We start from the raw sequence: 13734 nt of genomic DNA on the forward strand, positions 1-13734 counted from the left end.
GGAGTCGGCGGCTCGCCAAGATGTCTATGGAGGAGCAGGAATATCCTGAGGCGGTACTGGTGACAGAAGCCGGGCCGCAGTGGCTCCAAGTCGAAGTGGAGCGTCTGACCCGGGAGCTTCGCGAAACGACCCAGGAGAAGATCCAGGCGGCTGAGTATGGGCTGGCGGTGCTGGAGGAGAAACAGCAGCTCAAGCAGCGATTTGATGAGTTGGAGACGGACTACGAGACGGTCCGACAGGAACTGGATCAGCTGAAGGAGGTAACCCGAGGTCACCGCCACGCAGCCAGATATAAGTCCTGGCATCAGTCAGTATGTGAAGGCGAGGAGAGCAACTTAGTGCATGTTATAATAGCAGCACGGTGGGAATTTAGAGTGACATCGGGGATCAAACTAGAAGCAGTCGGTAGTGGGGTTTGCTTCCCCTGAGCCCCAGCCATGTCTATTTATATCCCTCCTGCCTCCTCAAATATTATATGAAGTTTGAAATATGCATAACCACCTCCAAGCAGAAATATTGCAGTGTTACCTAATGTTGCCTCGCCTTAAAGGATGAAAACTGTCATTAGTTTTGATTACTTGCCTTTACTTGCTCCAAAGGCTGAGGCCTTGAAATCAGACTGTAGCTGCAGTGGCTTATGTCACATTTAAGCCTGTTTGGCCAATTTGCTGTTAACCTGTTTAAAAACAAGTTTTTCCAGTGGTGAAATCATTAAAAAAAAGTTAACAGCCCTGAATATCTGTGTTTCTTTTCATCTCCTAATAGCTTGTCTGTTGAGACATTATTAACCCACAGTGTCAGCCAACCCCAAGGCCCTTCAGTCTCACAGTAGAGGAATAACCTCTACAGCTAAATATGACAGGTGAAGGCATCTATCAATCTAGTAAACATTAAGCTGAACAAAGATAACTTGGCAACACTTTTTCACAGCAACTCATGAGATGCACCGCCAGCCACTGAGATCCTAACATGTGGGAAAATCTGTCTGTATTTCATTAGAGAATAAAGAAGTGTGTGTGTTGGGGGTGGTCGGGAACTTCCCTTCAGTTCAGTCTTAAGACTGTTGTCACATCCAGTCTATCAGTCAGTAGAGGAAGTGCATCCTAAAGCATTTCCACATTGCTGTCTGTCAGCTGTATGTCTAAATGTCCAATTTCTATTATTAGTGTCCTTCAGTGGTTGTGTTCACATGAAATGGCGATAGGTCATTGTGTGTAGGCTGGGCTTAAATGGGTCGCAGTCTTATTAATACCTTTATACTGGAAATCTAGTCTAATATCATGAAATGTAAATTAAAAAGGAGGATGTGAGATTTTTGCCACTACCAGTAATTTTCTGGTTTATAGATTATAGTTGCATCACGAAGTGACTAATTGTTGTGGTCATTTACTTAGTATCTCATGATTGTGACAGTTTCTCCTTACTACAGTACATCGCTGAGAGTGATGTAAGGTAAAGGAATCATCCATCCTCGTCCTCTATCAGCCTCCTATTGATTCACATCATCATGACTGACCATGACTATGATCCTAGTTACACAGATCTGTTTGTCTGACTGAGAATTGGCCAGAAAAAGACATCTAGCTCTACAGTGAGGTCCATTTGCTCTCACATCCCCACTTAGTAACTGTTGACTTAATGTGTGTTTAGCTGTTTAGTTCGTAACTGTGCAGATATGGCATCAAATTATTCATCAATTTACTGCTATTCTGAAAATTAGTTCACCTGCTTAGTAAAACTGACATTTTGCAAAAAGATTTCAAAGACTGTTCCTAGTAGCTGGTTAAACATTGAAAGTAAAACACATGCTGCAGCTTTGGGAATATTGCTAGCCATTTATCCAATCTGTTTTAAAGTAGATAAATATTTATTTTATAATATCAAAGCAATATCTATACAGATTTGTGTTTGATGATTATTTGAACAGTGTTTTTTTTAATTGCAGAAAAACACTGACCTGTCAAAATGTCAATAAAATTAAAATTTCTGACACATTTTGAAATTTACATTTGAGTTCTTCTGTAATCCTCAAGGGACTGAACTGTTTTACCAAGTGGGAGTCATGTATGAAGCCAGAGTATTTTATTTTATACTGGATACTTTTTTTAAGATTCTATATTTTAAAATAATATTCTATCATTTATTTATGACAGATATGCTGCAGTGCTCTATTTTTATTAGTCATGGTTTCATGTATTACTGGGCTTCAAGCATTTACAAATACACTTGAAGGCAGTTAGTTTTTTGTTTATGGCCTATGTGCTTTAATTATTGTCACATCCACTTTTTTTTAGTCTATCTTTGTGATTATTATGCAGATTGTACTGTTCTGTTACAGTATAATTGTTGTCTCTGCTAGTTTCAGTATCATGTTTGATGTTTTTTGTGCTAATGAATGTCTACATCCATAAAGGCGCTGACATCATCATCATTAAATAGAGAAATAAATTCATGTTAGGAAACATTTTATCATTAAAAAATCAGTTTGGCCAAAATTGTTGTATGAATAAGTTTCAAATGTAATCTGTGTTTGCAGCAAAACTCTTCATAAAAACCAAAGAAATAAACGCAGTGAATGTAGCATGTAAAAATGCATCGCCAATTTAACTACAATTTTATTTAGAGTGATGACTAAGAACTGATACTCGTGTATATTTCCTTATCTGTGGTTTCATTTCCTCTCTTGAGATGGAGAATTTTACTTAGGTCATTGTTATTAGAAAGAGCTGTCCAGTACCCCATACACACACATTTGTGATATTTTCTGAAATGGTAGATCTTTATTTAACTGAAGTCTCTAACTAGTTATGTTGGCCATGCTCGTGGTTGTGTGCATGTGTCTTAAAGCAGGTTTGTAACAAATCCTTAATCAAACATGTTTGTTCTATTGTTTTTTCTGTCTGTCTTTAGGCCTTTGGACATGCTTACTCAACCCACAGAAAGGTGGCAGCAGATGGGGAGAGCAGGGAAGAGTCTTTGATACTGGAGTCTGCCAGTAAGGAGGCTCTCTACCAGCAGAAGGTCCTGGAGTTACAGAATGAGCTCCGACAGTCCAAAGCTTCCCTCGCCAGTGCACAAGCTGAAAATGACCGCCTGTCATCCATTGCCCTGGAAATGAGAGAGGTAGGTATTGAGAGTGCTGCAATATGAATTTCTTCTCACGATTTACACTCAAATGCTCACTTTAACTCCTGTTGAGCATTTTCTTATCATAGTATATGGTCGGCCAAAGTTTGAATCGGCGTCTTTTATGTGTCATCATCGGAGATCTGCTATTTGCAGCACGATTGGGAAATCAATGAAAGCTTGTAATGCTAACTGAAGTTGACTTGTAGACTACGAAAAGTTGCCAGTGTTGGTTGTGAGAGAGCTGCTTCTTATCATGCGGGAGGGCCAGTTTGCACTGAGCCCAGCAGGAAAGATGATGTAATGGTCCGCAGTGAGTGACACAAAGGATGTCCTCCACCGCGGCTCTCTGTAGAATGAATTGGTAAGTGGACCATGTCCTCCTTCCGTCATTGCACATGGCTGCCAAAGACTTGTGGCATGTGAAGCACTCTTGCCCTTATTTTAACTTATTTGCTGAACTATTGCAAGCGTGTAGTTTGTGGTTTACACTGCATTTGCTAATGGTGAACATAGGTTTAAATGAAAGGTCATCCAGTTATTCTCCCGTTGTCCCCGTTCTTGTGTGCAGAATTCAGAGCTGGCAGAGCTGCAGCGCAGTCAGCTGCGAGACGACATCAGAGAGTACAAGGTTCGGGAGGCTCGACTGCTGCAGGACTACAGTGAGTTGGAGGAGGAGAACATCTCACTTCAGAAACAAGTGTCTGTGTTGAAACAGAACCAGGTGAGACTGGCCATAAAACTCAAGTTTTGTAGTGGGTGGAAATCATTCAGAAATAGCTGTGTTGTTCATGTTTTTATGAGTCAGACTAACCATATTATCATTTTGGTTCTAATATCACTACACAGTCATTATGTCATTTCCTTACAATTTAAAAATATGAGCACGCACCAAATTTTACATTCAAAAAATGGGTCTGTGTATAATATTTTGGCCAACCACGATGCACTCATGCCTGTTTCACAAATTATAACAAATGCTGCCTACTGGTGTAAAAGTATTAGCTGTGTTATTTATATTTTTGGCTGTCTCTACAGGTGGAATTTGAAGGTCTAAAGCATGAGATCCGCCGCCTGGAGGAAGACAGCCAGTGTCTGCACAGCCAGCTGGAGGAAGCAATGCGCCTGAGAGAAATTGCCGAGCGGCAGCTGACGGAAGCTTTAGAGACCATCAAGACAGAGCGTGAGCAGAAGGCCTCGCTGCGCAAAGAGCTTTCCCACTATATGACCATCGGCGGCTCTGTGTACAGTAGCTCTTTCAATATTTCCATCGATAACCCCAAACTCCACGAGGATCCTTCGGCCATCAATGAACCGGACAATGATGATCTAATAAGAGGCTTTGAGAACGGCTTGGTTAAATTGAGTGAAAGTGATGAAGACAATAGAACTGCAGTGAACAAGAGAGGAGAGGGCTTCAAACCAGTCCCTAGCTTGGTGGACGACCTGCTGAGTGAGCTCAACATATCAGAGATACAGAAACTGAAACAACAGCTGGTGCAGGTATGAGATCCATCAGATGCACTTGGATCAAGAGCCATCATTATCTGACTGCAGCATACCTGATGCCATGATTTCACATTCAGTAAAAAGCTCAAGTTCTACTGTAGATGTCATAGAAAGGCTGCCATGCTATTTTCGCTAGATGATTATCGTGGCCAAAAGAATTTAAGATCTTATCACAGGAGTTTTGAGAAAACAGGAAATGCTGTCAGTCTAATGCATCCCTAACTTTATCTGTCGCTGTGTATTCTGTGGATCTAGAGCGTAAAAAGGGAAACTGGGCTAAACCAGCATGGACAAATGTCACCCATGTGTGCAGTAACTCAGTTTGTATACCACAGAACACCACAAACTGTGTGGGGTTTATACAAATGTACTAGAAAATTAGAGAACTAACTAAGTAGCTGAACTAAATCTGTAATGTAGTGATACTAAATTACTAGTAATCATCAGGATTGGCAGGTCACACGGAGATAGGTATTATTGGGTACACCTTTAACTGAGTCACTCAAAAGTTCCTGAAAGGTTGTTAAGAAACTTTAATTGCACTCTGTCACCTGGCCAAAAAGGCCGTTCCTGTTTTGTTCTTTCTCTTTTTTTTTCTATAAAGTTGCCTAGCTGACTAATGAACTCTTTGTCTGTATTTCTGTAGGTTGAGAGGGAAAAAGTTGCCCTGATCAACTCTCTGCAGGAGAGCCAGAAGCAGCTGGAACAGGCCTATGGGACTGTGTCCGAGCAAAAGGAAACGGTCAACAGGTTGACTGAAAATCTAAGTGCAATGAGGAAACTTCAGGCCAGTAAGGAGCGGCAGTCTGCCCTCGACAGTGAGAAAGACAGGGACAGCCATGACGACGGAGACTACTATGAACTGGACATTAACGGGCCTGAGATTCTGCAGTGTAAATACACCGTTGCAGTGTCTGAAGCTGGAGAACTGAGGCAAGAGCTGAAAACACTAAGGGCGCAATACGAGGAGTGTCGAACCCAATATGAAGATGAGCGAGCGCGGCTGGAGAGCGACGTCCAGGACTTGAGGTCAAAGCTGTCGTCCTTGGAGAAAATTAGCCAAGCAGATAAAGCAGCGATGTCACGTCTGGAGAGGGAGCTCCGTCTGGCCAGCGAAGCTGCAGGAGAGTCGCTTGGCAGCCTTAATGTGGCGCAGGATGAGCTCGTAGCCTTCAGTGAAGAGCTGGCCAATATCTACAACCATGTGTGCATGTGCAACAATGAAACCCCTAACCGCGTCATGCTCGACTATTACAAGGAAGGTAAGGCCATCGTAAGAAAGGGGCAAGAAGCAAAGGATCACCAGTCAGTACTTCTCACTAACGGGTTAATCGGTGAGACTGAATCTGGAAAGTCAGACTCCGGCAGCGCAGCAGTTACTGCAGCTCCAGCACACGAGCACCGGCCGGAACCCATGAACATCTATAACCTTGTTGCTATTATCAGGGACCAGATCCGCCACCTGCAGCAAGCGGTGGACCGCACCACAGAGCTGTCACGTCAGAGACTTGCCAACCTGGAGCTGAGCGCAGTGGCTGACAAAGACAAAGAAGCGTGCATGGAGGAGATTCTCAAACTGAAATCCCTGCTTAGTACAAAAAGGGAGCAGATTGCCACTCTCAGAGCTGTTCTCAAGGCCAACAAACAGGTGGGAGGATGGTTTGTGTATGTGTCAGGGGAACGATGTTTATTAATGCACACATAGAATAGAATAGCGATGCAAAAACCACAGAATTTAAAAACTGCAGAACTTTACATTAATCTTTTTATGTTGTTCCCTTCAGACAGCTGAGGTTGCTCTGGCCAACCTCAAGAGTAAGTATGACAGTGAGAAGACCATGGTGACCGAGACTATGATGAAGCTCCGTAATGAGCTCAAGGCTTTGAAAGAGGACGCAGCTACGTTCTCATCTCTCCGGGCCATGTTTGCTACAAGGTACGACACATACTTTCAATGTAAATCAGCCATTATGTACATAAATTGGGCAAATATAATTTAAAAATAAATAAATAAATCAGGTGGCTCAGACCAAACGAATCCTTCTCGGTTACAGGAGACATTAAAAAGAACATTGATATAGATTTGTAATATTTCTGCTTTTTCACTCGAGAGAAAATATTTTGCGTTTCTGTGTATTTCTCTGAGAAAGATGCAAAGCATTGTGGGAGCAGTCTGATGTAATACTTGTGCAGTCAGTTAGCGTGGTAATCATACTCCCATCTGGAAAATGCAGTCTGGGGAATCATGACAGCCGCAGTAGTTTGAGGCAAATTGCTCCACCTGCTGGCAGTAAAGTTTACCCCCTTCTCTCTTCTCTTCTCTTCTCTTCTCTTCTCTTCTCTTCTCTTCTCTTCTCTTCTCTTCTCTTCTCTTCTCTTCTCTTCTCCTCTCAGGTGTGATGAGTATGTTACACAGCTGGATGACATGCAGAGGCAGCTGGCTGCTGCTGAGGATGAAAAGAAGACGCTGAACTCTTTGTTACGTATGGCCATTCAGCAAAAACTCGCATTAACTCAGCGCCTAGAGGATTTGGAGTTTGACCACGAACAAGCACGCCGCAACAGCGCCACAACAGTGGGAGGCAAGGCCAAAACGAAGGGCAAGGGAGCCTCTTCCAGCCGCAGTGTAAGTCACGAGCTGTAATGCAGAACGACCTCTAAGGCACAAAATTTCAGTGAAGGCCAGCTCTTCTAGATGTTTTCAAAATGTAAAAAAAATAATAATTTGGGTCAGAATAACTCTTTCTTTTACTGGTAGGTCTCGATATTCAGCATTGAGTTATTTGTTTGTTTTGACGAAGTATAAGCAGGTGTAATGTGGAAAGAGGAAGAACTTGTCCCCTATAGTAGCCTAAAAGTCTATTGGTGATTCATGTCTGAACCCTGCATGCAAAGCACACCCAACACCTTTGTTGTGCATCTCACTTAATGCAGGAGAAACTGAAATTAATTTCATTTTTTTCTCTTTTGTCTTTGCAGTAAACTCATGAAGCCAAGTGTCCTTAACGAGCTCCGTCAGGTTATGCACGTCGGTGGCCAGTTGTCTGCTCTCCTGGTTTCTCCACTCTCAATCACACGCCATATCGTGTCACTACTAAGACGAGAATATATCAAACAGTATTAGCCAAGAGCCTTGTTTTAGAGTGCCAGAACAGCTATTTAAAATGGCATCAAATTCTATGAAAACTGCAGAAAATAACACACCAGCTACCCGGTGCAGTCCATCAGTCTTCCAAAATATGAACCACTATGATTACTCAACCGGTGGAATAGTCACAATGGGTGTTTGGTTGGTTACTTAACGCCTGACTGACTTAGCACTTTTCTGTTTCACGTATTTGCTCCAAGCTTATTCCACTTTCTAAAATGATGCTAACTGTTTCAAGTATTGTGTAATGTTTGTACTCTGTGTGCATGCTTGTCTTCCAACATACCTTTAACCTTATTTATTTCATAGCAACAAAGTCACAGATTGCTTTTAAAGCCAGAAGTAAGTCTCTGATTTTGATGTCTGTTGGCCTTAGATTTAGTATTTGACACATACTGACAGCCAGAATTCTTGACAACCGTGTCTTCTGTCGTGCTGTATTGTCATAACTCTATGATCCTGGAAATATGAAGCTTCAAATACGGGATCTTAACTACATTGTGTATCACTATGTTCCTAACAGATAAAGCAGAGCGGTTACAAATTAAAAGTATGCTCGTTATGTCTGGAAAAAGAATAAAAATGCAAATCTTATTTAAGGATTTATAAGTTAAGGTCAGATGTATAGTATTCATAAACTCTATTCATGATAAAGAATTTTTAAAGTTACTGTTTTAATACAATTTTTTTGTAAAGCTTTTCAAATAAGTCTGCAGTGCCATTGTGTGTTTTTTTTCTTTATACAAGTGCCACATTCAGACATGACAACAAAAGAGAACCCTAAGTGTTTGTGCTATATAATAATATTTTACATCTTGTTGCTCACATTATTGGTCCTAATTGATTGCAGTTTTTACTATAACTGTAATTGTATTTATTTGTCTCAGTTCATTCAGACTACAGGATTTGAAATCCTTTTTATTTCATAAGGGAGTGTGCATTTTAGCTGGCAGGTTGAGGCTTAAAAAAACACAAGCAAAAATCCTAATTGTAAGATCCTGTCACTGCTTCCTGCTACAGTATGTCTGGTGAAGAAATAAATCTAACTTTTACAATTCTGATGGTTTTTTATTTTTATCTTTTTAACTCATGTCTTTATATTTTTCAAGGAAACATCTGCAAACATACATGTAAATATAAGTATATAAGGCAAAATGAGCTCTCATGCAATTGAGGCTTCAGTGAACAGCAGAATAATAAACTGAAGGGCCAGGTGTAGCTCTCAGGTCCTGTGTCAGGTCTCTGCTGGATTTTTCCCAAATTCCTAAGGACATGACTTCAAGATACTGTTCATCTGCTGTAAATAGTTTTTCCTCACTTTGCCCAGCTTCCTCAGATTTAATAAGCTAATAGCTCTGTGGGAATCACATGTTGGTGCAAAATGGTATTTTGTGGTTGTCAAACTATGTTATCTTCTGCATTTTTCTTATATTTATTAAAAGAAATGGAAAAAAAACGTGTTTTTCCAGCTAGTAGCAAAGTACCTGAAAATACTATTTAAAATTGGTTATTTGACATGTTAGTGTAAACACAATGCTGCTTCCTCCCTTGAGTTCGGATACCCATTTTATGCTTGAATGACTCATTGGTCAGTGATGGACTATATCACATCTAACATTAGCAACATTATTTACGCTATTAACATTAAGTGAAACTAGGTGGTTTTACATAGAGCTCTCATTTTGCACTTATGTGTATAGACATAAAAAATATACATCAATTATGATACAAATAGATCCAAATAAAGTTGTTACAGTTCTAATTAGTTACAGCAAAAGCTGCATTGTATAAAGTCTTTGCGCTGAAAAAGGTTCTTTTTCCTTAATGGGAGACGTTGACGTAAGCCCATCCCTGCCGGCGGCATGACGTCAGCGGGCGTGTCCAACAGAGGGCACAGGGGGACTCTGCAATGGGAGGTTTGTGTATTTCTTTACCTAAAATAACAAATAACGCTTATTCTACATTATCTAGCCCTCAGTTTTGCTATAATATGACCCGATTAGCTTGGAGTGACCAATATTACGACAGCAGTGGCAAGCTGAAGTTTGCGCTTTGCCAAAGATAATGTAACGTCTCATTCCAAGTCATGTTCGGGACTTTGAAGTTTCTTAACTTCGCCACGCCTCATACTCCACTCTTGCTAAAGTTTCGAGAGAGAAAAAATAACTGGCTTTAACGTTTCTTTTCTATGAGTAAACCACTGCCTACTTACGTACCCTTCCAAAGAAAAATGCTAGCCTGTTGACAAACAACTGCCCATATAACGAATGGGTTTAACGCCTCCGTTTACACCGACAGACAGTTTTTGTGAGCAGCTCACAGAGGACAGCACCTTCCTCAAACATGACCCGAGACTGGACACAGAAGTCGTGGATAAACTCATCCTGCAGCTCAACAGAATCTACCCGCAGATCCTCACTGACAAGGAGGCAACCAAAGTGAGTCCTCCTCAGCAGCCTTTTACTGTCTCTGTGGCATACTGACAGTGGTGCAACGGAATAACATTCAAGTAAAACAATGTTAAAAAAATCGAAGTTGTACTGCTCTAGAAATACACTGCGGTGTTTATTAGTGTAGTTGCAAGTGCATAATAAAACCAGTCAAACAGCAACAGAATGGCCATGAGCTCACAAGCTGTATAAACTATGCTGTTATTACTAGTTTGATCACTTGCATGCAGCATTTGGTTTCGCTATAGCTGTTTATGGTAGCTGCTATGGTTTATGCAGTGGTTGCTAGGGGTGTAGCAATCTAGAAACCCAGACCAAAACCACTATAGAAACATCTGCATACCTGTATCACAGTTTCATCTTTCCTTACTGTGATATATACGTGGAGGTGTTAATGTCTGGTTAAAGCTGCTGTGTTCAAAGATCATTAAAGTGTGCGCTGATTGGAAATACATCACAATAACGGATGTTTTTTGTTCATGTTCAGTAATAGGAAAGTTGTCAGGTCTGTGGTTTAAAAAGAAGAAGAAAAAGTGGGTTTGGAGAGTTGTTATAATTGTAGTGATTGCAGATTTTCAGAACCTCATTCTGAAAATGGAACCATAGTCAACAGGATAGCAGGAGTAAAGAAAGAAAAGCGTGAAGCTGCATAAAATTAAAATGCTCAAGCATCGTCAGGTGCCTTTAACATTGTATTTCAGCAGGCACGCTTACATAAACTAGTTTAAATTCCAGTAATAAATGTATTTATTTATGTCCCATCGCTTCAAGTGAAAATATTCCTATACAGACACCTGGAAAGCATTCACGGTTCTGAAAATCTTGAGGTTAAAACACCATAGTGAATGATTTCAGTGTAAGATTAACAAATAATATCTGTTGTTAACTGTTGTCCAGTTCCGAAACTTGGATGTACCCACAAGTGTTCGACTGGGTGAGCTCTTGACACACCTACAAGGGAAAGGAGAGGAAGCATGCAGGGAATTTTACAGGGCGCTTCACTTGCATGTTGAGGAGGTCTACTACAGTTTGCCTACAAGGCTTCACCTCAGAGGTTCGTCTCTGAAATGGCTTATACTCATATCATACCACTTTCATACATATCAGTTTTTTTGGAGGTTATGGGGAGTAATTGTGGTTATATATGTAGGCATATTTTACATTTTATTCCATCCTGCTTCCAGATTCCTTGGATCCGCTCAAACTTCCACAGGTCATCAAACAGAGACATGCTTTTAATGACAGAGGTAAGATTTGGAGGGAGAGTAAAGAATTAGTGCCAGCGTGTGTGCCATGTAATATACAGTGTAATTTATTTATGTATATAACTAAGAAACAAAACTATAAAACATAAACAGTGATGCTGCTTTTAAGCTATGAGGGCTTTACACATGTTTAAAAAATAACTTTCAAAACTGTGACAAAACTATTCAAGGCAAAACTTGTCTAATTATTTAGCACTGACATGATGCCTAATTTTTTATGTGCTTCCTGTTTTGCAGGTCCCCTCTTCTTTATGGGCTGTTTCACTTTTGTAGTGGGAATGGCTTTCTTCTATTACTACAGTGGTAAACTTTTTTTCTCCCAAATTTTTCACATGACTTCATTTTATATTGTCAGGATTATATAAATGCTCATTTTAATAGTGTGAAAACAATTTTCACTTTTCCAGAGGTAATTTTTATTTCTTTCTTATTGTGTAGAAGCTAAAGTGACTGGAGGAAGCCGGGCACTTGGGATGGCTGCTCTTGGACTGAAAAGAAAAGCTCAAGAAGTTCTTATATGGTACACTGAGGAAAGCCTCATAAAGTAAAGGGAGTCTTCTTCAGTTGTTCTGCTCTTGCTGCTTTTACCAAAGCACAACACACTATATATTTTCAAGGGTTTTAAGGTAATCGTGTACACAGTGCAAATGATATATACGCTTATTTTGCTTGTTTGCATTTGGTACTTCGCAATTGAAAGTATCCCATTTAAATGGTTTTGAGGGATTAATACAGTTGAGGTTAAAACTGGTGTAGGGAAATGAAATGGAGGATTTGTGCTGTGGAATGCTTCCACAAAACTAGTTTAAAACTTTTTTTCCCTAACATCCAACTTCATTACTTTTTTCAAACTGAGAAATTTGAAAACTAAATAATGGGGTGGTTCTTGACTTTAATCTATGATTTGTTAAGAACAATTTATTTATTTATTTTTTTTTTAAGAACTAGTTTTAAGCTCTTCAGTTAGGTCAAGAACAGCCCCTAGCTGCCATCTTGTGGTTAAAAGAGGAGCTACATCACTAAATTTACGTCTGTTTCATAAGAACTTCCCCAAATTCCGCCTCTCACAATACAAAAAGGATATTAAACGTGTGAACAACCCAGTGCCACATGGGGCAAGCCAAATCCATAAAAGTAATGCTTTAAATGTCTTTATAGCGAATGTTACAATCACGTGACTGCATCTACCAATGCGGGGACGGCTTCCTACCGCAGTGCAGTGTGGGTAGAGTTGCAACCAATTGAAAACATAAATATCGAATGTAACTGAAAACAGAGAAGACATAAATAGTGAACCACTCGTTTGAAGAAAACCACAAATATTCGACCTTTTCAATTAGACTAAAGTTTGGAAGTGACACCGTGAGTGAAACCAAGCTGTGTCCTCGCGGGTATATATGACGACGTCCTGCTTTAGGGAGGTTGTGTTGTATGAAAGGAGAGAAGGTTAGCACTCCCCTTGACAAGGATGGAATTGGCCCTAGTGGCCTGCAACACACATACGGTTAAGGCATTGCCACCTACTTCGTGGCATCTCTAACCATGTTTTTTTTTTAAATTGTTTTTAACCGTTCCTTGACCTTCCCCGTTACTGTTTAGCTGACTCTGTGTCACTTACCGCGCCCTGTTTTTCCACCGAGCAGCTGAAGAACGGAAATCTATCATACTCTTTGCTTCCGCTGTTTCGAGCAGGACGTTAATGTTTGTTAATGTCCTCGTTTGGCTTACCACTGAATGCACTGAAAACCCGGCGTCAAACTTCTCACTGAAGTAGTTACATTTAGTTTGCTACAGTTATAAATCCATATTGTATCATATAGTATGGATATTTTTGTCTTGTTGTTCATACTGTGCCTCTCCTGCCTATTTTAAATACTGTCTAGCAATAAATTAACTTGCACCAAATGTTGAAACAAATACAACTTCATAGTATTTTCTGTAAAAACGCACACAAGATATACTAGTAATGGTGCTTAAACCTTCTTCATGGTTTGAAGGTTAATTCTCAGGATGTCAGATGCTAATATTGTGGCAAATTGTAGTTTAAATTATTTTTGTGTTTGTGCCTTGTAATCAACAACCTCTAAACATAAAAATTTGACTTGTGGTGAAAATTAGTTAACATAAAGCCAGTTTGTCATGATTTGTGTGTCCTGTGCCTTACATGTGGGGATGCTATTTTGTAAAACTGACTTGTCTTCGCACAATAAACCAGTAACAACAAAAAAACACTCAA

At 40.2% G+C, this 13734-nt stretch overlaps 2 protein-coding genes and 1 non-coding gene across 3 annotated transcripts; all 3 read left to right on the forward strand.

Moving 5' to 3' along the window:
• The first annotated feature begins 20 nt into the window (after positions 1 to 20).
• bicd2b (BICD cargo adaptor 2b) lies at positions 21 to 8838 on the forward strand. Its single transcript, XM_004548476.6, has 8 exons — positions 21 to 260; positions 2911 to 3123; positions 3698 to 3850; positions 4165 to 4629; positions 5282 to 6283; positions 6420 to 6571; positions 7030 to 7261; positions 7615 to 8838. The coding sequence occupies exons 1-8, from the start codon at positions 21 to 23 to the stop codon at positions 7615 to 7617; spliced, it is 2460 nt and encodes an 819-aa protein (XP_004548533.3). The 3' UTR covers positions 7618 to 8838.
• A 790-nt stretch (positions 8839 to 9628) lies between these two features.
• On the forward strand, positions 9629 to 13734 carry card19 (caspase recruitment domain family, member 19). Its single transcript, XM_004548477.4, has 6 exons — positions 9629 to 9699; positions 10082 to 10221; positions 11131 to 11287; positions 11418 to 11480; positions 11736 to 11801; positions 11937 to 13734. Exons 1-6 carry the CDS (start codon positions 9693 to 9695, stop codon positions 12044 to 12046), a joined length of 543 nt encoding a protein of 180 aa, XP_004548534.2. The 5' UTR covers positions 9629 to 9692; the 3' UTR covers positions 12047 to 13734.
• Positions 12923 to 13050, forward strand: LOC111501489 (U6atac minor spliceosomal RNA). The gene has a single exon (XR_002721516.1). It is a non-coding gene; the product is annotated as a U6atac minor spliceosomal RNA (small nuclear RNA).

The sequence above is a fragment of the Maylandia zebra genome, linkage group LG5, assembly GCF_041146795.1.
Source record: "Maylandia zebra isolate NMK-2024a linkage group LG5, Mzebra_GT3a, whole genome shotgun sequence".
NCBI classification, from domain to species: Eukaryota; Metazoa; Chordata; class Actinopteri; order Cichliformes; family Cichlidae; genus Maylandia; species Maylandia zebra.

What these genes read in the sequence shown, in the direction of transcription:
- bicd2b (XM_004548476.6), top strand. Translation starts at nt 21, where the DNA reads ATGTCTATGGAGGAGCAGGAATATCCTGAGGCGGTACTGGTGACAGAA. An exon ending in CTGTGTTGAAACAGAACCAG is followed by an intron (nt 3,851 to 4,164) that starts GTGAGACTGGCC and finishes CTGTCTCTACAG; the next exon opens with GTGGAATTTGAAGGTCTAAA. An exon ending in TTCTCAAGGCCAACAAACAG is followed by an intron (nt 6,284 to 6,419) that starts GTGGGAGGATGG and finishes TGTTCCCTTCAG; the next exon opens with ACAGCTGAGGTTGCTCTGGC.
- card19 (XM_004548477.4), top strand. An exon ending in ACATGCTTTTAATGACAGAG is followed by an intron (nt 11,481 to 11,735) that starts GTAAGATTTGGA and finishes CCTGTTTTGCAG; the next exon opens with GTCCCCTCTTCTTTATGGGC. An exon ending in TTTCTTCTATTACTACAGTG is followed by an intron (nt 11,802 to 11,936) that starts GTAAACTTTTTT and finishes CTTATTGTGTAG; the next exon opens with AAGCTAAAGTGACTGGAGGA.